The sequence below is a fragment of the Asparagus officinalis genome, chromosome 2 (genome assembly GCF_001876935.1).
Source record: "Asparagus officinalis chromosome 2, Aspof.V1, whole genome shotgun sequence".
Taxonomy (NCBI): Eukaryota; Viridiplantae; Streptophyta; class Magnoliopsida; order Asparagales; family Asparagaceae; genus Asparagus; species Asparagus officinalis.
In genome coordinates, this window is record NC_033795.1 from 8,151,590 (window position 1) to 8,175,490 (window position 23,901).

General features: G+C 44.3%; 1 protein-coding gene across 1 annotated transcript in view; it reads left to right on the top strand.

Moving 5' to 3' along the window:
• LOC109830132 (D-amino-acid transaminase, chloroplastic-like) overlaps positions 20,580-23,901 on the top strand; it is a 4,358-nt gene continuing 1,036 nt past the window's right edge. The window contains exons 1-5 of the mRNA XM_020397293.1: positions 20,580-20,852; positions 20,938-20,996; positions 22,425-22,603; positions 22,896-23,376; positions 23,697-23,889. Of these exons, the coding sequence (XP_020252882.1) occupies positions 20,693-20,852; positions 20,938-20,996; positions 22,425-22,603; positions 22,896-23,376; positions 23,697-23,889 (1,072 nt within the window). The 5' untranslated portion in view covers positions 20,580-20,692. The remainder of the gene's footprint in view (positions 20,853-20,937; positions 20,997-22,424; positions 22,604-22,895; positions 23,377-23,696; positions 23,890-23,901) is intronic.

Consider the following 23,901-nt stretch of genomic DNA (forward strand, 5'->3'; position numbering starts at 1 on the left):
CTGGATTAATGGCACGTCGCATGGTAGGCCATTGTTCAGGCTATGCTATTCGTAAGAATAACGGCGCCAGTCATCAGAGGTGATCATTTAACTTGATGAGGTCTTGTCGCGATTGGAGCGACCGTGGGGGCCTACCATTCCTCAGAATAGGAGTGGTAAGCGGATTTTGTCAGAGGTTTAATGTTAACGTGACAGGGAATGTCGTGATTGGAACGACTTTGAGGACCCACCATCCTTTAGAAGAGGATTGGTAAGTTGATTTTGTCAGAGGTTTAATGTTAACATGACAGAGGATGTCGTGATTGGAACGACTTTGAGGACCCACCATCCTTTAGAAGAGGATTGGTAAGTTGATTTTGTCAGAGGTTTAATGTTAACGTGACAGGGAATGTCGTGATTGGAACGACTTTGAGGACCCACCATCCTTTAGAAGAGGATTGGTAAGTTGATTTTGTCAGAGGTTTAATGTTAACGTGACAGAGAATGTCGTGATTGGAACGACTTCAATGGATCCGCCATCCCATTTAGAGAAGATAGGCGAATTGAGTGTATATGTCGTGATATGAACGACTCTAGTGGATCCGCCTTCTCATTAGAGGAGATAGGCGAATTGAATGTATATGTCGTGATATGAACGACTCTAGTGGATCCGCCTTCTCATTAGGGGAGACAGGCGAATTGAATGTATATGTCGTGATATGAACGACTCTAGTGGATCCGCCTTCTCATTAGGGGAGACAGGCGAATTGAATGTATATGTCGTGATATGAACGACTCTAGTGGATCCGCCATCCCATTAGAGAAGATAGGCGAATTGAATGTATATGTCGTGATATGAACGACTCTAGTGGATCCGCCTTCTCATTAGAGGAGATAGGCGAATTGAATCCCACAAGAGGCTTTCGCCAGAGCGGGCAAAGTAGGAACAGTTTAGCCTCGTGTACCAGTTAGAGGTTTTGAGAACCAGTTTAGACTCATGCACTCTTGGGAGTTTTGCGCAGGGGAACTAGGGGTAGTACTTCTTCAGGTACTTGCCGTTGATGGGCATCATGATCTTATCGCCGTTCGGTTTGATGAGGCGATAGGCGCCGTTTGAGTAGACTGTCTCTACCACGAATGGTCCTTCCCATTTGGACTGGAATTTCCCCTTCTTCTTGGAATTGAGGATCATTGGTCTACGGACGGATAGTACAAGTTCTCCTTCTTTGAAGGCTCGGCGCTTGACTTTCTTGTCGAAGCTCCTGGCCATCCGAGCTTGGTAGAACTCAATGTGCTGCTGAGCTTCCAGTCGCTTGTCGTCCAGTGCTTCGAGCTCTGTGAGTCGAAGTTGGTGATTTTCCTCAGTCGTCATCCCTGTCGCTAGGGCGACGCGAAGGGATGGAATCTGAATCTCTAATGGCAATACAGCTTCACAGCCGTATACCAACGAGTAAGGCGTGGTGCCAGTCGGTGTACGAACCATCGTGCGATATGTCCACAGGCTCTCGCCTAGCTTTTCATTCCAGTCGCGCTTGCTAGTGGAAGTCAACTTGGTCAGGATCTTGATGATCGTCTTGTTGAAAGCTTCGGCCAGACCATTCGCTGAAGGGTTGTAGGCCGTGGACGAGAGGTTCTGTATTCGGAATTTGTCGCAGAACCTGGTGAAGGCATGGCTAACGAATTGCGTGCCATTGTCGTGACAGAACCTGTTGAAGGCATGGCTAACGAATTGCGTGCCATTGTCGTGAATGATACGCCGGGGTACGCCGTATCGGTAGATGACATGGTGCTTGATGAATTTGATCACGTCGCTAGTCTTGACTTCTCTTAAGGGGATGGCTTCTGCCCATTTAGAGAAATAGTCGGTGATCGCGAGGATGAAGCGATGGCCTTTCGCCGATGGTGGAGAAATTGGCCCAACTATGTCCATCCCCCATGCCTCGAAGGGCCAAGATGCCCTCGTCGGATGTAGATCCTCAGGAGGCTGGTGTATGTAGTTGGCGTGGATCTGGCATTCGTAACATCGCTTAGCATAAGCGACTGCATCAGTAACCATCCCAGGCCAGAAGTAGCCCATCCTTCGTAAGCGATCCCAAAGCTTGGGTCCGGGCTGATGAGCTCCGCACACGCCGTCATGTGCTTCGCGTACGGCTTCTTGCGCCTCTGCTTTTGAAAGACAGCGAAGTAGCAAGCCGTCGTATGACCTGCGATACAATGTTTTAGTGGTTGAATTGTAGTAGAACCGTGAGGCACGTCGTCGGACCGACTCTTGTTCCTTCGAATCCTCAGGCAACATGCTGTATAGGACATAATCGATGATCGGGAGACGCCAGTCTTCCTGATCTGGCTGACCCGAGGCTTGATGAGTGGCGTTTGCCTCTGGGACGTCTCTGGGTCGAAAGAGTTTTCGGCTGGCGACAGCGACCTTTTGGGTCGTTCCAGGAGGCTGGGCTAAGTTAGCTGCCAAGGATGCGAGAGCATCCGCATGGGTGTTCTTTGAACGGAGCACGTGCTCAATACGGAAGCTCTCGAATGACTCCACTAGTCTGACCGCTGCTCGGTGGAGCGGGATAAGATCTTCATTCCTGACTTCGTATTCGCCAGTCATTTGTTTGACAATGAGTTGCGAATCGCCATAAGCCTCCAGATGCTTTATCCCGAGCTCTTTGGCTAACTCGAGCCCTATGAGCAACGCGTTGTACTCGGCTACGTTGTTGGTACATGGTTCCGTCAAGGAAAAGGCCCGGGGAAACACGTGACCATGCGGGGAGGTGAGGGCCACTCCCACTCCTGCAGAAATAGAGCCGCTCGCGCCTGCGCGGGACGCACCGTCGAAGAACATCTGCCACACCTCCGGCGACGAAGTCATATTGGCTTCGGGAGGTTCATCCGGCAGATCTTCGAATAGATCGGTCTTCTCCCCCAGCGGGTGACTAGCCATGAGATCGCAGATGGCTTGTCCCTTGACCGATTTCTGCGGCATGAAATGAATGTCGTATTGAGAGAGCAGAAGTGCCCACCTGGCCAGGCGCCAGTTTAACGCTGCGGGTTGTGTCATGAAGACCCGAATGGGATTCATCCGGGAGATGACATGGATGGTTTGGCCAACCAAGTAGTGCCGCATCTTTTGGATAGCGAACACCAAGGCTAGGCATTCCTTCTCGACCATTGGGTACCGTTGCTCGGCGCCCTGCAAGGTTCTGCTCAGGTAGTAGATGCCCTGCTCGTGGCCTGCATCATCGTTCTGAGCTAAGAGGGCACCCAGAGAATGTTCCATAGCCCGTATGTATATGAGGAATGGCCTTCCTGAGATTGGCGCCGCAAGGACAGGCGGATTTGAGAGATAAGCTTTGATCTCCTCAAAAGCCTTTTGGCATGGCTCATCCCAGACGAAGGAGGTACCTTTCTTCATCAGCTTAGAGAAGGGTTGGCACTTGCCCGAGAGATTCGAGATGAATCTTCGGATATAAGCCAGTCGTCCTTGAAGGCCTCTCAGCTCTTTAAGATTTCGGGGTGGTTGGAGCTCTTGAATAGCTCGCACCTTGTCTGGATCAATTCGGATCCCTTTCGTCGTGACGACGAAGCCGAGGAATTTACCGCTAGACATCCCTAAGAATGACTTGGTAGGATTCATCTTGAGCTGATGAGTCCTCATGAGTTCGAACATAGCCTTCAAGTCTTGGAGGTGATCCTCCTTATGGCGACTCTTCACGACCAAGTCGTCCACATAGCATTCGACCGTCTTTCGCAGATGATCTCGAAAGATCATGCTCATGGCGCGTTGGTAGGTTGCGCCGGCGTTCTTGAGCCCGAAAGGCATGACGGTATAGCAATACACCCCCATGGGAGTTCTGAATGCAGTGTGTTTCTCGTCTTCGGGGTGCATTTTGATTTGGTTGTACCCCGAGAAGCCGTCCATGAAGGACATCCTCTCGAATCCGCACGTATTGTCAATGATGACATCCGTGATGGGCAGAGGGAATTCGTCTTTAGGGCATGCGGCGTTGAGGTTCCTAAAGTCGATGCAGATGCGGATCTTGCCGTTCTTCTTCAAGACTGGAACAATATTCGCCACCCAGTCGGGGTGTTGCTCCTCTCTGATGAAGCCGGATTCGATCAGCTTCTTTACTTCAGATTCGATCGCCTCCATGATTTGGGGGCGAAACCGCCTCTGCTGTTGTTTGATCGGTTTGGCGTCAGGGCTGATGTTGAGGCGATGCGTGGCGACCCGCGGATCCAGACCAGGCATATCCTCGTAATTCCAGGCGAAGACGTCAATGTATTCCCGTATGAGGGCGATGAGGTCCTCTTTTTCTTGAGGAGGCAGGCTGCCACTGATGAATATGGGTTTGGGATTCGCCTCAGTACCCATGTTCACCTGGAGGACTTCATCTTCAGTTGGTGGTTCGCGCTGTTCGAAGCGACTGTTCCACTGGGCGCTAACATGGCGATCCCATGTCTCGTCGTAAAGTGGAAGTTGTTCGTCCTCCGCCATTCCGGCGGGGTCTACTGTGGCCATGTTGACTGTAAGGCCATCGAACAGATCCCTTACGCTGACGTCGGAGTCCCAGGCCGAGGTTGTTGACGACTGATCCCCTGAACATGCGTAATCGGAATCCTCGTCGACGTAAAAACAAAACTCCGATGAGGAGGAGGAGTAGCCTAAGCCTCTCCTAGTCCTGTTGAAGTAATTTGAGGGCTTCCCTTTGGGGACGTAGGCGGGTTTGATGACCGTCTTGCGCCCTCGGCCGTAATTCAGGCCTTCTGAGCGAGTGAGGTCGTACCCCATGTTGCTCATTATGCGTTTCGCCACTCGACTGTATTGCGAGAACTGGGGCGCTGGGTCTTCGTCCTCAGATTCGTCCCATAGCGTGCATAGGGGGCGATCGATTCGACCGAAGATGATGTCTTTTCGATACCTCTTCCGTGCTGGCACGACGAATACAGCTCGCGATGGCTCGATCGGCCGCGTCTTGAAGATGTATGATGAACATACCGGCAAGTGTAGAGAAGACTCACTGTAGAGTGTCGACCATGAGTTATTAGGTGCGTCGTCTTCGGACGAGGAGCAAGACGACAAATAAGCAAGGTCGGATTTCTCATTCATGATAAGCTTCTCTGCCTGAACGGCGTTAGTTACATGGTGACTCTCATAACCAATTACAATCGACTCAAAGTCATTCAGAATTAAGCTGTCACCGTATTCAGGTTCGCTATCCGCCTCATTGCCACTCTCCAGTTCTTCCACTGGTGGCTGGTCGGGGTCCTGGTATAGCAGGGAATCCGCGAAGTAGTTCTCGACGCCCTTAAAGGGGTGTTTGTCAGCAACTACCGTTCTTACCCGCTCGTAGTCGTCTATGTACTTTAAGCACTGGTGTAACGTGGACGGAACGATCCGGTTGCCATGAATCCACGGACGCCCCAGGAGTATGTTGTAGGAGGGTTCAGCATCGATAACGTAGCACGTCACCTCCGTCTTCATGTCGCCTATCCGACATTTCAGGCGGATTTTGCCGAGTGGCCGAGTCCCTGTGGCGTTGAAGCCGAAGATGGTAGTCGAGGTCGAGGCTAGGCGCTTCGACGGTATCCCCAAATGTTTGATTAGCTTCAGGGGCACGATGCTCAGTGCGGACCCCGGGTCAACCTGGATCCGATCTACTTTCGCCGAGCCGACGTATCCTGTGAAGTACAGCGGCCGGTCATGGGACGTGTTCTTGATGAGCATGTCCTCGGGGGTGAAAGTGATGCAGGGGATCTGTCTCTCTGAGACTTGGCAGCAAGTTGTACAGCCCTGGGGTTTTCCGCCCTCGCGGGATATTCTTTCGCGAACTCCTTTCCGGCTCTCGTGGCGAAGACGTTGGTGTCTTCTTCAGAGTCGGTTAAGGCAGTCATCGCCGCGTCGTCTGTATCCAGGATGGCGGTGACAACGTTGCAATATTTCCTCTTAGCCTCCTTGGAAGGCTGTGCGGTCCACTGCTCGTCGTCGAGGAGGTCCGGATGGACCCACATCAGTTGCCCTGATGGCAGAGTTTGTGGAACCAAACCCTTCTCCCGCTGGTTGTGAGGATCGTCGTTAGTGATCTTCAAAATCGCCTTGGGGATAGGAATTATCCCCGCCGGAGCTTGAACCTCCGGGAGACCCGTCCCAAAGCTCAAAGTGACCATGTTCGCCGTTACTTGCTTTTGGACCTTCTCTTTCTTCAAGACCCCCGCGTCGTAGAGGGTCTGGAGTTTGTCCTTGAGGACGTAGCACTTGGTTGTGTGATGGCCAAGGAATCTGTGATATGCACAGTAACTTGGGTCACCGGTTTTGTCCGCCTCCTCCGGTTTGGCGGCTTCTGGCAACTTAATTCGCCCACTCTTGAGTAGAGTGTCGAGAGTCGCCACTACCTGGTCTTCTTTGAAATCATATTGCCGCTGGGGGCGTGGTTCAAATTGCCTGGGTTTCGGCTTTTGAACGAACTTTGGCGCCGCGGCAGAATCCACGGCCATAGCCTCTTTTCCCTTCGATCGAGGAAGGTTCTTCGGCGCTGCTGGTTCTACTGCTCCCTTTTTGGACTGTGGCTCTTCGGCCTCCAGCCTCTTGATCATATTTTCAACTTGCTCGCCTTGGCGAACAAGTTCCTTCCAAGTCCGGGTTTCAACTGCCCCTATTTTGGACATAATGTGGATCGACAGATTGTTGCGGCACATCTCGATCAGTGTCGCCTCGGAAACTTGGTCCCGACAGTGAACTGATCGATTTCGAAATCTCTTCACGAAGTCGTTAACTGACTCCGACTTCCGCTGCTTCTCAGCGAGGAGAGTGGCCATTGACACTTCCGTGTCGTCGTCGAAGAAGCGGGCGAGGAAAAGCTTTTCAACGTCGGTCCATGCCTTGATGGAGCCCGGCTCCAGTTTGCGGAACCATTCAAAGGCCACCCCCTTGAGGGTACCTATGAATAGTCGGGTGAGAATGGCGTCGTTCCCGGTGAGGAATCCGGTCTGAGCCATGAAGTAATAGACGTGTTTTGAGGGTGACCCCTTGCCATCGAACTGCACTAAACTGATCGGCTTGAACTTCGCTGGGTATGGGACCGTGTCCCATTCGATAGGGTAGGGACGTACCACCCCCAGCTTGTTCATGTTTTGCTGAAGCTTCAGCGCGTTCAGTTGGTCCTGGAACTCGTCGAATCTTTTGTCACGGGTGCTATCCGCGGTGTGCGACGTTCCTATCGATGTTTTGGAGGAGTAATCGGATTGTCGATCATCCTCCGTCTCAGCCGCTGGACGGTGAGGTGGTACCCATTCTTTATCCCTAGTCTGCCGGGGCAAGGGACGTTGGGTTCCCTTCTTTTTCTTCTTGCTCAGCAGTTGCTCCATCATCTCTCTTAGAGAGTCGATGGTCGCCTGCTGTGCCTCCAACTTTTGAGCCATTGTCTGCTCGTGGTTGGTATCGGTCATGTGCGCCCTCGCCTGCGCGTCTTGACTTGAGCGCGAGGTCTGGGATGTGGCCGCCGCCGAATGAACCTCATCTTCGCCGCAGGAGGGAGGTATTAGGGTGGAATAGTCAAACCCAATACTTACCCCCCGGCGACTACGGGTTCGCTGGAATATGCCTTCCTGTCGGCGTCGAGCGAACCGGGTGTTAGGTCTTAAGACGGAGTCCGAGTCTGGCGAGTCGGAGAGTACCGCCTTTCCTTTATCCGTCATGTTGACTGTGGCGGATGAGAGTTCTAGGTCGTCAGCAGCGCGTCTTTTCTGGTGTCGCCTGCGCGTCTTGACTTGAGCGCGAGGTCTGGGATGTGGCCGCCGCCGAATGAACCTCATCTTCGCCGCAGGAGGGAGGTATTAGGGTGGAATAGTCAAACCCAATACTTACCCCCCGGCGACTACGGGTTCGCTGGAATATGCCTTCCTGCCGGCGTCGGGCAGACCGGGTGTTAGGTCTTAAGACGGAGTCCGAGTCTGGCGAGTCGGAGAGTACCGCCTTCCCTTTATCCGTCATGTTGACTGTGGCGGATGAGAGTTCCAGGTCGTCAGCAGCGCGTCTTTTCTGGTGACGGCGCCTTCGACGGGAGGGCCTCGGTCGAGAGGCCTGTTGAGAAAGCCTCTCAAATACCGAAGGTTTCGCCGTTCCAACGCATTGGCAGTCGGCGAGGACCGTGTGGATGAGTCTCTCGCAATGACACTGAGGATTCGCCTCGTGAATAGTGCGTTTGCGAGTCAAGAATTCTCTGAGGTCTTCTACGGGTGGTTGGTGACAACCCCGGGCCTCAGAAGAGTCGCTCTGGTGAGCTGACGAGAGATTTTTGGGCGCTCTCTCTGGCGCGTGTTGGGTGGAACGCCTTGGTGTTGGAGTCAGGCGATCTCGCCTTGACTGGCGAGTCTTCGCGTTTGAGCGAATTCCAGTATGTGGGCGAGTTTCGACCCCGTGTTTAGAAGAGCGGGTTCGGGAGGAACCGCCTATTTCCTTTCCTTTACGTTTATCCGCCAAATGATTATGGCGAGGCTCGCCAGCCTTCGAGGATTCGCCTACTTGGGTAAGCTCGTATGCTCGGTGTGGTTTGTTCGCATCAGGGATATGACCTGAGAAGCGAAGTCCTCCTGAGCGGATGGCTCTGCTGTCCTCGGTTGACGCTCCTGATTTGGAGGGCCTTCTGAGGTCGGGCAGCTTGCCTTCCCGTCTAGTGTTTCTCGGGCCTGTGTGATGGTTCAGGCCATTATGAGAAATGGAGGTTTGGACCCCCTGTCTGACGGGTGTTTGCCGTCGCTGTTGGTTAGTTCTCCCAGCGGGGAGAACGTCACCGTGGGTTGTGGCATTGCGGTTTGTGCCGGAGTGAACCGGCGCTTCCTCCGAGGTAGGTGTCTGTGTGGACCGCTTGGCGATCCATCTGGCAGACCCTTGCCTCTTGCGCTCGATCTCTGGCTTGGCCTTGATCGATCGCGAGGGAGTGGGCTCCTCCGATGAGACTCGGTTGGAACCCTCGGGTGCGGAGGCTTTGACCGTCTGAGGTCGGCCTCGGCGCACAGCTCTGTGGCGTTTGCGGGACGCATTGCCACCCGAGGAGGAGGAGGACAAGTATTCTTCGTACTTGGCCTGGTCGAACTCGATTTCGAGGGACTCTACTGTCGTCCCGATAGTAACCTCATCAAACTGAGCCACCACCATTTCACTCGATGAAACAGCTGCTCCCACTGTGGTCGCCATCTTCTGTAGGGTGAAAATTTGATTCTTCCGAAGAAAGGAGTTTCGTTTGTATTTATAAGAAAGCTTATTACAAACTAACAAATCAAATGTTTACAACAGAAGCAGAGGGAAGGCCCTCTTTGTTTTGTGTGGGGACTTTAGGTGGCTATAGGACGCTTCGCTCGATGCTCGGGTCGAGTCTGCTTCCCTTGGACCGTTTGAATGAGGTTGCTGGAGAGCTTCAGTTCGCAGTAGAAGCTCGGGGCAATGGAGTTCGGGTCTGCTTGGTTCGTCGGCGATCGGAGCTCGGAACTAGGCAGCAGTGCTGTAATGCAAGGATTTGCTAACAGCTTGGTCTCAACTCTTTTTTCTCCAAGTTTTGCGACCTCTCTTCCATCGTGCTGGAAGGGGTTTTTAAATGAAAGAAGGACAGCTTGACTTCTCCTTGAATTGTGGGATGTGACCACATCCTCTTCAGAGACGTCTCGCCGTTCCTCGATACCATGAATGGTCATTCCAGGGATTGTGCTCTATGTCTTGTCACCTACGATGGGAAGGCCCATTCTTGTATGTGAGGCAACAAACGACCGCCATCCGAGTGGATTTGACCAGCATTAATGAACCGCATTTATGAGTTCGCAGATCGATGAAGTGTCTGTCCGATCACTTGTACTGTGCGTGACCGTCCGGCGTGCTTTGAGCACGATGCTTTCTCCTTTCCGGGTAAGGCGAACCTAGAATCGAGCATGTGCGATGTCCATGCGATTTAGGCCCGTGTCAGAGAACCGGGCGCACGAGCTCTTCTCGCAGGCGAATTTCCTGTAAGCCTATAGAGGTATTTTTTACCGTCTACAGGGTGATATCGCTTCCGTGGCGTGAGGGCGTGTCACTACGTCCAACAATTGGTATCAGAACCCTTTATTCAGATTGAAGGTGGTAAAATTTTTAATCTGAGGTGGTGCTTAATTATTGTGTGGTGAACACAAGGTATTTGTTGGAATTCCTAAAAGAAGCGGATTTATTTATATAAGCGGAGAATGGCGTCAACAAGTAAAACAGTTAAAGTTAGAAAGTAGGAGATCGAAAAGTTCAATGGGAAGAATGATTTCTCCTATTGGAGGATGCAGATGAAAAACTCCTTGATTTCATCAAAATTGCACAAGGCTTTGGCTGGAAAAGAGAAGAAGCATAAGGATATGTCTGATGAGGATTGGGAGGAGCTGGATCTGGAAGCACGGACGTTGATTATCGTTTGCCTTAAAAGGGATGTAGCTTTCTTAGTAGATGGAGAGGAAACAGCTGCGGGCGTGTGGTCGAAGTTAGAAAGCACCTTCATGACGAAGAGTCTAATAAACCGGATCTATTTGAAATCCAAATTGTATACTTGAAAGATGGAGGAGGTCTCATCAATCCGGGAATACATCAACAAGTTTGATAGGATCATATCAGACTTAAAGGACATAGACATGACAGTTAAAGACGATGATCAGGCGCTTCTACTACTACTATCTCTGCCGAAGTCTTATGAAAAGCTGGTGAAAACACTGATACTTGTGGGAGATAATTTGACGATGAATGAGACTAGAACGCCGCTTCTAGCGGATGATCTTCGGAAGATTACAACCAGTAAAATGACCACTGGTGGTAACAAAGAATAAGCGTAGGGATTGTTTGCTAGAGGAAGGAGCAATGAACAAGGAAAAGGCAAGGGAAGAAAGTAGATCTAAATCAAGACCTCTTACGGAAAGAACGTGTTTCAAATGCAGTGAAGTTGGGCATTTCAAGGTCGACTGTCCTAATAAGAGCGTAGGTGTGAAAAAGAACAACAATAAAACCGGGAGGAGAGAAGGCAAGGAAGAGGCGAGTTACGTCTCGGAAGAAGGGAGCGATAAAGAATATTATGTTGTTACGGGTGACGAAGATACCTCCAGTAAGTGGATTCTTGATTCAGATTGCTCTTACCATATGTGCCCAAATAGGAAGTGGTTTACTACCTATAGAAGCATTGATGGTGGAATCATATTGATAGGAAATAACCATGCTTGTAAAACAGTGGGGCTTGGCGATATCAAAATCAAGATGCATGATGGAGTGGTCAGAATCCTAACGGATGTGAGGCACGTTCCTGACTTGTGAAAGAATCTTATATCAGTTGGTGCTTTAGACTCCGGTGGTTGCAGAATAGTAACAGAGAATGGAGTAAAGAAATTTGTTCGTGGTTCCTTAGCAGTGATGAAGTGTATTCGCCATGGTAATCTATATACTCTCTCGGGCACAACAGTGACAATAGATGCAGCGGTTGGAACTGATGGAAGTGGTAGAGACTCATGTGAGCACACACGATTATGGCATAGGCGGCTTGGGCACATATCAGAGAAGGGCCAAAATCTGCTTGGTAAAGAGGGTTTGCTGAAGAATTTGAAGAAACCTTACATGGATTTTTGCGAGGATTGTGTGTATGGAAAGGTGCACAGGGTTCAATTTCTGAGAAGCAATCATAAGAGCAGAGGGATACTAGATTATGTGCACACGGATGTTTGGAGTCCGGCTCAGACAACTTCCAAGTGTGGCTCTAGATATTTTATCACGTTCATAGACGATCATTCTAGATATGCTTGGATTTATTTTCTGAAGCATAAGAATGAGGTATTTAAGAAATTTAAGAAGTCGAAGGCGATGTTTGAGAACAGGACATGGAAGAAATTAAAAACACTGAGATCTGACAATGGTACAGAGTATACAGATGGTGCATTCAAGGAGTTCTATGATCAGGAGGGCATTGCTAGACACTAGACAGTCAGATCAACACCATAGCAGAATGGGGTCGCGGAGAGGCTGAAGCGTACATTACGGGAGAAAGCAATGAGTATGCGATCATATGCTGGTTTGGGTAAAGAATGATGGGCATAGTCGATTGTTATAGGTTGCTACATAGTGAATCAGTCTCCACATTCTATACTAGATAGTGATACACCCTTTAAGTTATGGTTAGGGGAGCATGTAGATTATGAGAGGCTTCAGATTTTCAGGTGTACCGCCTATTATCACGTCAATGAAGGGAAGCTTGACGCGAGGGCTAAGAAGGCTATATTCTTGGGGTATGCAAAGGGTGTAAAAGACTACTACCTTTGATGTACAGAAGATTCAAAGTTCGTGATAGCAGGGATGTTACCTTTGATGAGAAATCCATGTTTGCTAGGGTGCCCAAGGTTAATGGTGTTGGGACTGTTGGGACTTCAAAGTCCCAGGTGATTGAAATAAAACCTAAGGACCAACTAGGTTCTAGTCGCGTTCAAGAGGAGGATCATGAAGATGATGAGCTTGAACACGAGGAGATTCAGCAAGAAAATACACATGCACTACAACAACAACAGCTCGAGGATAGTTTGGCTTTCACTAGGCCAAGGAGAGCATATAAGCAGGTACTGAAGCTGGGGTCTGATCAACCCCTGAAGCATTATGGGCAGGTTAATTTGGTAAAATACGCACTCTCGGTGGAGGATGATAAGCTGATCACCTTCAAAGAAGCTATTAGGGATAAGGATAGTGAGAGTTGGTTGGCTGCGATGGAGGAGAAGATGAAATCTCTTCGGAAAAATCAAACATGGGAGGTGGTCTCATTGCCCGTAGGAAGAAAAGCTATTGGTTATAAGTGGGTGTATAAGAAAAAAGAAGATCCTTCAGAGCTCGGTGATATAAGGTACAAGGCGAAGCTAGTAGCTAAAGGGTTTGCACAAAGAGAGCGTGTGGATTACAATGAGATATTTTCTCCGGTGGTGAAACACACTTCTATTCGGGTGCTATTGAGTATTGTTGCTCATGGTGATCTTGAGCTGGAACAACTCGATGTCAAGACGGTCTTCTTGCACGGAGACTTGGATGAAGAGATCTACATGCATCAACCTGAAGGATACAAGATTGAGGATAAGGAGCATCATGTTTGTCGCTTGAGGAAGTCACTTTATGGATTGAAGCAATCTCCTCGACAGTGATATAAGCGATTTGACTCCTTCATGTTAAAGCATGGGTTTTCCCGAAGTGGCTATGGTTGTTGTGTTTATATTCGGAAGCTTCGTGGAGGTGATTATATCTATCTTCTTTTGTAAGTGGATGACATGCTTATTGCATCGAAGAACAAGGTGGAGATAGATAAACTAAAATCTCAACTTGGTAAAGAGTTCGAGATGAAGGACATGGGCGCTGCTAGAAAAAATACTGGGTATGGAGATTAGAAGAGAGCGGGCGAATCGGCGATTGTTCTTGAGTCAGAAGGGCTATATAAAGCGGGTGATCTCGAGGTTCGGGATACAAAGTACTAAGTCGGTGGTGACTCTATTGGCTCCACACTTTAGGCTTTCAGGCAACTAATCTCCCACTACAGCAGAAGAGAAGACACATATGGAACGTGTCCCATATGCTAGTGTAGTTGGTAGCTTAATGTACGCAATGGTGTGTACACACCCAGATATTTCACAGGCGGTCAGTGTTGTCAGTAGATTTATGGCGAATCCAGAAAAGACGCATTGGGAAGTGGTGAAGTGAGTCCTGAGGTACTTGAAGGGTACCGCAGATATGGGTTTGTGCTTTGGTAGAGATACATGTCAGATTGATGGATTTGTTGACTCAGATTATGCGGGCGATCTAGACAGACGACGATCTACTACTGGTTATGTGTTTAATATATATGGAGCTCCAGTTAGTTGGCGATCGATGTTACAGGCTACAGTAGCACTTTTTACTACAGAGGCCAAGTATATGGCTATGGCGGAGAGAGTGAAGGAAGTATTGTGATTGTGGGGGTCTTCTAGATGATTTGGGGATTGAGCAGGATACTATGAACTTGTGGTGCTATAGTCAGAGTGCGATTCATTTGGCTAAGAATCAAGTTCACCATACTCGTATCAAGCATATCGACATCAGATATTATTTTGTGCGGGATGTCATAGAGGAAGGTGATATTTCTCTCATGAAGGTGCACACGAATGAGAATCTCACAGACATATTAACCAAGGTGGTGATAGACAGCAAGTTCCAGCATTGCTTGGACTTGCTTCATATCAGTCTGTGCTGATCTGTCCAAGAGGGCATGGCCCTTCGGGATAGTGATGGGGGTGAGGTAGAGACTATGTTGGAGAATAATTGCAAAACTACGGTTAGCCTGATCCTGGTGGAGGGTACGTAGGCCATCGTGGTATAGTGGCGCAGCTAGTTTGGCTCGGTTTTGGCCTGGTTTGGTATTTCAGATCTCTCTGGTGATGTTCGTGGTGTTCTTCTTGTGTTCGTTCAAAATTTAAGGTTTATCAAATGATAAACGAGGTGGAGAATTGTGAATGTGGGATGGGACAAGAGATGGTGGAACCCCCTCCCCCCATGCTCCCCCATGCCCACTCATGCTTCCCCCATGCTCACCTATACTCCTCATGCTCACTCATGCTTCCCCCATGCTCACCCATACTCTCTTACCCCTCTTCTTTGCCTATAAATAGGAGAAGTGAGGAAGAGAGAAGTGGTGGTGAAGAAAAAAAAGAGTAGAAATTCTTGAGAGATTTTGAAGAGAGAAAAATCAGAGAGAGAGAGAGAGAGAGAGAGAGAGAGAGAGAGAGAGAGAGAGAGAGAGAGAGAGAGAGAAATAGTTTGTGAGTTGTACAAGTTTAGTATTCTCCTCATAGTGAAAACCCCCTCCCGTGGACGTAGGCAGGTTTATCGAACCACGTAAATCTCGTATCTTAACTATGAGTTGGTTTTGCTTGTAGGTTCCCTCGACAAGTCAGTCCTAGAACTAATAAGAGGTTGAGCTGGAACAAGAGTTAGCTATTGCTTGTAGGTTTCCTTGACATTCAGTCCTAGAACTGCTGAGAGGAAGAGTGTATATCTTACTTTATTGAGATATTTCACTTCTGTTCTTATTTTCTTTGTAAAACGGAAATATAAAGGTTGACTTGAGCTTTTATGAAAACAAAAGCCAGGTCTTTCTCTCGGGTGATATCGCTTCTGCGGCGTGAGGGCGTGACTCTGCACCCAACAGCTAGCTTCTGCTCCTTGTGTATAGGCTTTGTTTAACGAGTTTCTTCCTTGACCAATTATTGAACAATCAAGCTGTTGATAGTTTTCTGTTTGTTTGCTGGTCAAAATAGAAATTTCGAAACAGTTTCAGTTTGTTTACTTGCTGATACTTTTGATTGCTTTTCATGGGCATATCATTCATAGTTAAGTACATCATTTGTATCTGTTGCCTTTGAAACCTCTCTAAAAGGGAAATAATAATAATAATAAGTTTTGAGTTACCGCAACTTTGCTTGTCTTTTGAAATCGTATCAATTGCTTTTACTAATATATATTCATTTGCTTAGTTTATTTGTTAGACTAGTACATGCTGCAACTATACTATATTGTGCCCTTTTTTAAGTTAAAAAAAAGAAGAATTTTTCAAAACAGACCCACTCCAAAAAAAATTTCTTAAAACCGACCCGTTTTTTTTTTATTTATCAAAACCGACCCGATTTTGTAATTAACAGCTTAATCACCTTCCTAAACAGTCGGGGTTGGCAACCCCGACTATTTAGGACCTTAATTTTTAGGGTTTAAGGCTTCTAATTAGGGTTTAACACCTTCCTAAATAGTCGGGGTTGCCAACCCCGACTGTTTAGGATAGTGATTAAGCTGCTAATTACAAAATCGGGTCGGTTTTGATAAATAAAAAAAAACGGGTCGGTTTTAAGAAAAAAAAATTGAAATGGGTCTGTTTTGAAAAATTCTTCTAAAAAAAACCTTTTATTCAGAACATTGCATAACCACCAAAGCAATTTTATATTTGTACTTTTAATAGTGTTAGTGTGCATATACTTCATATTTATTCATTCTTGATAGCATATCATTGTGAGTTTTAATTTCTTCAATTTTGTGAACCATTGTCATATAGTTCTAAGACTATACCTCACAAACAATTCTTTTGTCAGATCCTTTGAATTACCAAGGTTAGCAATTTTATTTTTAGTCTTTATGGGTAATGTTAATCTATCTAAGTCCGCCAAACCTGAGAAGTTCACCGGTTTGAACTACAAACGGTAGGTAAATCAGATGAGATATTGACTTACAACTTTAGGACTTATTTCTACTATTGACTCTAATTTTTCTATATCAACACCTACGCCCTCTTCATCATCACAAGCTGAACCTACCTCCACACCTACCACATCATCTGAAATTTCCAAATCTTCTGAGGAAATAAACTTTCATTGTTACAATCGAATCCTTAGTGCTCTTTCAGACAAATTGTATGACATTTATTATGAGTATAAGGATGCAAAAGATTTGTGGGTAGCACTAGAGTCTGAATATGGTTTAGATGATGTTGATATAGAATGTTTCTCCTCCTCCTCCTTTAATAAGTTTGTTATGGTAGATAGTAAACCCATCAATGATCGGCTCCATGAATTTCAAGACTACATCAGATACCTTCAGTTGAAAGGAAATACTTTCTCTGAAGAATATAAGGTATCTAGTCTTATTGATAAACTTCCTCCTTAGTCTGACTTTGCTAAAGATCTCTGTCATCTACAAGGTGACTTGACTCTTGTACAAGCCCTCAAAGGTATTAGGATAGAGGACCTGCATAGGCAAAACACCAAGCCAAAAAATAAAACGAAAGCAAAAGTAAACCTACTTGGGGAAAAGCCTAAGAACTTTAGAAACCCAAATCAAACCTAGTTGGGGAAAAGCCTAAGAACTTTAGAAACCCAAATCACAAACCCAAGGGCAAGAATTTCAAGAAGAAGAATCATTCCCATCGTCCTAACCAACATCCCAATCTCTCTAGAAACCACAAACCTTTTAGCCAAAAGTCTGAGACTAAATTTTACTATGTCTGTGGGAGAACCAATCATCTTTTGACTCAGTGCTTCTACCGAAAGAAAGCTCCTATCAAGACTCCTGTAGACGGAAATGGTGGAGAAGCAAGTCATAAGGTCAACATGGTAGAAAATAACTCAGACTCCTTTAGGTTGACTTCCTCTTCTTATGTAGTATTTTTTACCATCTTTTCTGATGACTGGTGGTTGGATTCTGGAGCAAATATTTATATTTCTTCTTGCTGCTCTTGGTTTTTAACTTATCGGGAATCAAGTGGAGGGAGTGTAATTATAGAAGATGACTCGACTAGACAAGTAATGGGAAGTGGACGTGTGGACCTAAAGATGACTTCCAAAAAGATTTTAACTCTCCATAATGTCCTACATGTACCATTACTTAGAAGAAATCTGATTAGTGAATCTGTTTTATTGAAAGTTAGATTTAGACTTGTCAAAGATTCAAATAAGTTTGTAATTACCAATAGTGATATTTTTATTGGAAAAGGTTTTGTTTGTGATGGTCTTTTTAAGTTGAATGTAATAAGTGAAAGTACACTGGAGGGGGGATGAATAGGGTAATTGCTAAGCTAATCCGATTTAGATACCAAATTAAAACTTATTATGCAATATATCCTACCAATGTGATGTACAATGATATATGCAAAGATATACAATGAGAAATAGGCGATATAAACAATGAGACAATAAAAATACACCAAAGACAAATGCAAGCAAAAGGAAATAATCATGGAGTTCGATCAACCTTCGACCTACGTCTCCGCTCCTCACCTCGAGGAGATTCTCCACTATCTCAAATAACTACACAATCAGTTTTTAAAGTTCACCGAAAACTTTTACAACTCACATGATTGTCAATCCTACAAGACACTTCTCTAAGTTTTGACCGACCCGTGTCACTTTCCTCAAGTGCTTGAAATTACTACCTCTCCCAAGGCTTTTACAACTAAGCCACTCCTCTTGTAATTGACCACGTTCTTCTCCCAACCACTTTTCTAAGTGTCCTTGTGTATTACAACGTGAATCAGCAATAAGCTCAAGTAAATGATTTGTTCTCTAACAAGATGAGAACAAAATTGTAAGCTCACTCAATGATACAACCCCACAACCCAAGTATATGATATGTGAAATACTAAAGCTCAAGTGGTTGTGTGTGTAAACAATGAGTATAATAAAAATTAAACTCAAATTAATCTAGCAATTATATATAAGAGAATCAAAATAAGAACAAGCTAGATAAATGAGTTTAGAAAACTTCTCCAATAAAAACAAAGAGTTGTAGATGATGAATTGAGGTTGAACGCCTCAGAAATAAAATTTCGATTCTCCTCTTTGTAAACTCTTTTTCAAACAAACAAACACTTGATCTCTTTAAAAATGAGTAGTCAAGATGGCTTAAACAAACTGATGAAACACTTGAAAAACTTGGCTCAAAAATGAGCATTGAGGGGTATTTATAAGCTCTAAAAAAAATTCTTCCAAAACTACCTGTTACAGCCAAAATCCATTATCGGTCAACTGATAGGTTGAATCGGTCAACTGATGATCCGACCGTTGGTAAAATCCAGAACCATATCGGTCGATTGATAAACATCATCGATCAACTGATAGGTTGTTCGGTCGACTGATAAAGATCAATCGACTGAGCAGAAACAAAACTTAAAATTACAGAGCAGTTTATCGGTCGACTGATATGAACAGTCGGTCGGCCGAAAAACATGCACAGCTCATTTTGAACAGTAAACTCGATTTTCAAAGTGTGTTTAAAAATAGCAAATAAATTTCAAAATTTATGAAACTTGGGAAAATGTTTATATACATGAATATAAACATGTTAGAGAATAAATTTTTGAAATATAATTTCCCATTTGTAAAAACTCATTATTTTGCAAAATCTCAAAAATACGAGTTCGTTTAAACACTTGATTTTGTCAAAACGATTTCAACCAAATTTTGGAATCCTTTTTAGTGTATTAATAGACTTTGGAAAAGATGTGAAATAGTATAATCAAGTCTTTAATCCATAAACACATTATTTTTTCAAAATAAAGATAATAAATATGAAACAAGTATATATGTATATAAAGATAAATATTTGTTTCATATCTATACAATTAAACCTGAAATCTATAAAACGAAAACATGTATGTGTGTTGTTTGAACTCTAAGCATAGCACATAAAGTACAACCCTAAAATACTATAAACAATATACCAAGCTTAGAAATCTTCATGAAGCTCGATCTTGGTAACGAATGAAGAAATAATGAACCTCGACTTGAATTGTAACGACTTCATTCCTATTTTCCTTCCAATCTCCTTTGAATATCATCGTGAACACGCAAATCCAACCAACCTCCAACAGAGGATATTTGTGTAGGATTCCTAACAAGTAAATACAAACACTCGACAAATGATGTTAGGAATTGTTTGTTAATCATCAAAACCAGATTAGATAATAGGCTCATAAACATGAGACCTAACAATAAGACTTTTGATAATAAAAGTTCTTCTTCCATAATCTTAAATGTTGAATCTTGTGGCAAATGGCATGGAAGGTTAGGACACATAAACTATGGAACCATTAGAAAAATGACATCTTTGAACTTGATACCCAAAACTAGGATAGATCCACCTTCTAAGTGTGAGATATGTGTTCAAGCTAAAACCATTAGAAAACCTTTTCACTATATTCATAGAGATTATGAACCACTAGAACTTATACATAGTGATGTTTGTGATGCAAACAGAATTCTTACTAGGGGTGGAAGAAGATACTTTCAAGCACCCCTTGAGCTCTTTATTCTTCATAAGAGCAACCTTCAACATTTCCCTATCTATGTATGCTAAAACAACACTAGCCCATGATAATGTCCCGCACGTGTCGAAGTCCTAGAGAAGCGGTAACCATCTATCACATGGCAAATATATTTAGTCGTATTTAATGAATAATGAGTAAAAAATCTAGCGAAAACGACCAATATAGTGCATTATATGAATACCAAGTTGTCTTACCTCAAATGTAGTTCACGTTTACTTGAATCAGGGAAAAAAGCGTCCCGATCATGTGCAAAATGTACACTGAGTATGTTGTTGGATCATGACTTGGGTCTTGGGATGCATCTTCTGGCAAGGGGAAAAGAAGTAGTCCCGTGCATTTCATTTGTGACTTCAGAAAACCCACGGGACTAGTAGTCCTGTGGGTTTTCTAAGTTCAAATTAGTGGCCAATTACCGGCCACTAAACATATGGGACTACTAATCATGTATGTTTCAAAACTCCATCTCTGCGAAATCGACCTGTTGGCCAAAAAGATGTCGGTTTTGCTAATTATTTAGCAAAAAAGACATCTTTTGGAAAAAAAAAACTCCGAAAATATAAGGTATAGTTTAAGTGTGATTTAGACTTTGATAAAACATCTAAATGAAGGATTTAACAAGATTAATTTTCTCCAAATGCTGAATTCTCTGCCTGCAGCATTTAACGCAAGCGTGGGAACCGTCCCTTTTAAGTCGTATCCTCTGTTTCCATCCACCTCCACAATAAACATAACAAAAACAACAAAATTTAAAAAAATCGTTTCGGATCTGATACGAAAGCTCCCTATTACTTACTCTTCTTCTTCTTCTTCTTCAATCCCAACGAAAGAATTCTCACCGAAACTCAACTCCTGTCTCGCACATGGCTCTTCCTTCGTCCTTTCTCGTCGAACCCATCTCGGGGAATCCGAAACCGACCCAAGTTATGAGTCCTGCGTTTCGTAGCGTCTCGGGTCCTAGTATCGTTTCGGTGATACGAGCTAGATCGCTGAGAAATATTGTTAAGTGTGGTGCTACTGCCAGTGAGTTATTACTCAGTTTTAAACTTTTGCCCAATCAATCGATTTTTGATGAAATTTAATGTTTGGTTAATTATAATTTGAGCAGATTACCAGGTAGAGAATGGTATTGGATCAGTTGTTGTTCCTGTTTTATCTGCTGCTGGGGTACGATTCTGCTCGATTCACCTTTTTTTTGCCATTTCTGGGTAGTTAAGAATCAAGTAAGGTGCTTTATTTGGGGGTACTGCATGTTTTTTCTTAGAACTTTTAGCATATTTACCCTTGTATTTGTAGGAAGTATTTGTAAAATGTCCTGTTGGAATATAAAACCGTAACCGTCAACCCTCATCACAACTTTGGAGTTTTGGCGTAGTGGCAGAGCCTTTAACATGGTACCATAGCAGTCCATATTAGAATCCCGCTGGCCACAAATGTAATGCGGAAGATTCGGTGCAGTTGTAGGGTCTTTAAGATGCCCTTTGGTAAACTATAACTCTTTGAAATTCTAAAAAAGTTACAAAGCAGAGTGTCCATGAATGATAAATTTAAGTGACTTAAGTGTGATTTACTCTATTGATGCATTATACAAAATGAAATTTTCTTCAATATTAGCAAGAACATGCATGTGTTTAATGAGTCAATATGAGAGGGGTGTTGCTTAATAAAGCGATGTGCTTGCTATAGCCCGAAAATTCATAGATAAGAATAGGCTTATCTTGTATATCAGCAAAGGTTAATTTACATTTTTTTTTTAAAAGTAAAGGTTAATTTATAAAATAGTCAACTTTGTTAACTTTTGCAACAAAATCATTTAATAATTTATGAACACAAGGATATATCTGCAATTAAACAATGTCGTATCTTCAAAATTGCAAATACATAGTGATATATGTTATTTTCAGAAACAAAGGGTATTCTTTTTTTTCTTTTTTTTTTTGGGTCTACTTTACTATAGCAATGATTGTTTAGGTGATTTTGGTGATTGGTCTGTTCTTTTGTTACGATTCATTTGTAATATTCCTCTTCCTTTCTTAATCCGTTTCATTAGTTTAATGATACACATGGTGGAATCTTCACCTAGTTGTAAAGAATCATGCATAATTGAAGTGACTTCTTTATAGACAAGTGAATAGGAAAAGCTAAGGTTTTGTCGAAACAAATAAAATGAAAATCAGGATGTGTAAGTGAATTGCAAGAGACTTGAATGTGCTCTTTTTAATGTTTCATATAGCCTGATGACGTAATTCAATGTAAACATACATTAATCTTAATGTCTCTGTATAACCTCGATTGTCATGTATGAAGTACTTCGGCCTTCTTGATTGAAGGCTGTAACAGTTAAATGGTTATCTGTCAATAGTTTTACAATAATAACACAACTTTCATCTGAAATCAAATGGTCAGTATAGGAGGAAACACCGACTACAAGCGAACTCTTTTTTTTTTTTTTTGTTGCGTTTCAATGTGGTAGATATGTGGATTTTATCTCAACTCAAAACACTATAAACTTTCTAGGAACAGAACAATGGCAAATGTCTAATTTACATATATTATTTTGGCATAGAGGTTAACATAGTTTTGATGAATGGAAAGGTTGCGGAAGAGCTTAAGGTATTTCAGGAAAACAAAACTAGCAACCAGGAATACTTGGCTATGTATTCGAGCATCGTTGGTGGAATTACTACAGATCCTGCTGCCATGGTCATTCCCATTGATGATCATATGGTTCATAGAGGACATGGTGTTTTCGATACAGCTGCTATAATGGATGGGTAAGTTAAAATTAGGTACCACAGGAATATTCTTTTGATTGGTCCTGCTTAAGATGCATATGGATATCAGGAAAAGAAAAGACAGAGAAAAAGATAAGTAAGGCTGAGGCTAGGAAATTCTCATTCTCACAGCAGGACAACCTAAAAGAAAATGACTTGTTACAATTGATGATGAAATTCTTTTATAGGTTAATTCATTTCCACTTTGTAGATTTATATTCATAAGCAAATATTTAGTCATATATACTACAGTTACAGAAACTGATACCTGCACATTCTTTTATGATCTCAGACATCTCTATGAGCTAGATCAACATGTGGACCGATTCCTGCGATCTGCATCAATGGCCAAAATCCGCCTTCCATTCGACCGTGCTACTATAAAATCCATTCTAATTCAGACAGTGGCCGCCTCAAATTGCACTCTCGGCTCTTTGCGCTATTGGCTCTCTGCTGGCCCTGGAGACTTTTACCTCTCCCCCGCTGGCTGTCCTCAACCCGCACTCTATGCCATTGTGACCCAAATCCGAAAGCCCCCAGAGTTTAAAGGCACGAAAGTAGTAACCTCTTCGATACCGATAAAATCACCTCAATTTGCCACCATGAAGAATGTGAACTATCTCCCAAATGTGTTGTCCAAAATGGAAGCCGAGGAGAATGGAGCTTTTGCTGCTATTTGGTTAGATGATGAAGGATACGTTGCTGAGGGCCCTAATATGAATGTGGGATTTGTGACAAAGGAAAGGGAGTTCATCGTACCAAGATTTGAGAAGGTATATGAATGATACCTTCTTGCTTGCTTACAAGGTTCATTGCGCATGGACTCCCTGAGGCATCACTGTTTTGAAGTTACTGTCAACCCCCTGCGTTAATTTTTCGTTTACTCCTTTACCCTCAGATAGACTCACTAACTTCACCCAGGGGCAATATCTGCCAAATTTCACTAGGGTAGTAAAAAAATTACCCAGGGGTTATATCTCCAACAATGAGATAACGGGGATAGTAAGTTCAAAACAGCGATACTACACGGGGTCTATGTGCAATTAACCGTAATTTCTGAATATGTTTTCTCATGTTGTTGCGGTGTGAGTAGATTTTAAGTGGGTGCACGATAAAAAGAGTGTTGGCACTTGCTGAGAAGTTAGTGAAGGAAGGAAGGCTTACTGGTATTAGTGTGAGGGATGTGACCGTTGATGAAGGGAAAAATGCGGACGAGATGATGCTCATTGGAAGCGGGATTTTGGTGAAGCCAGTGTTGGAGTGGGATGATCAAATCATTGGTGATGGTAAGCATCTCT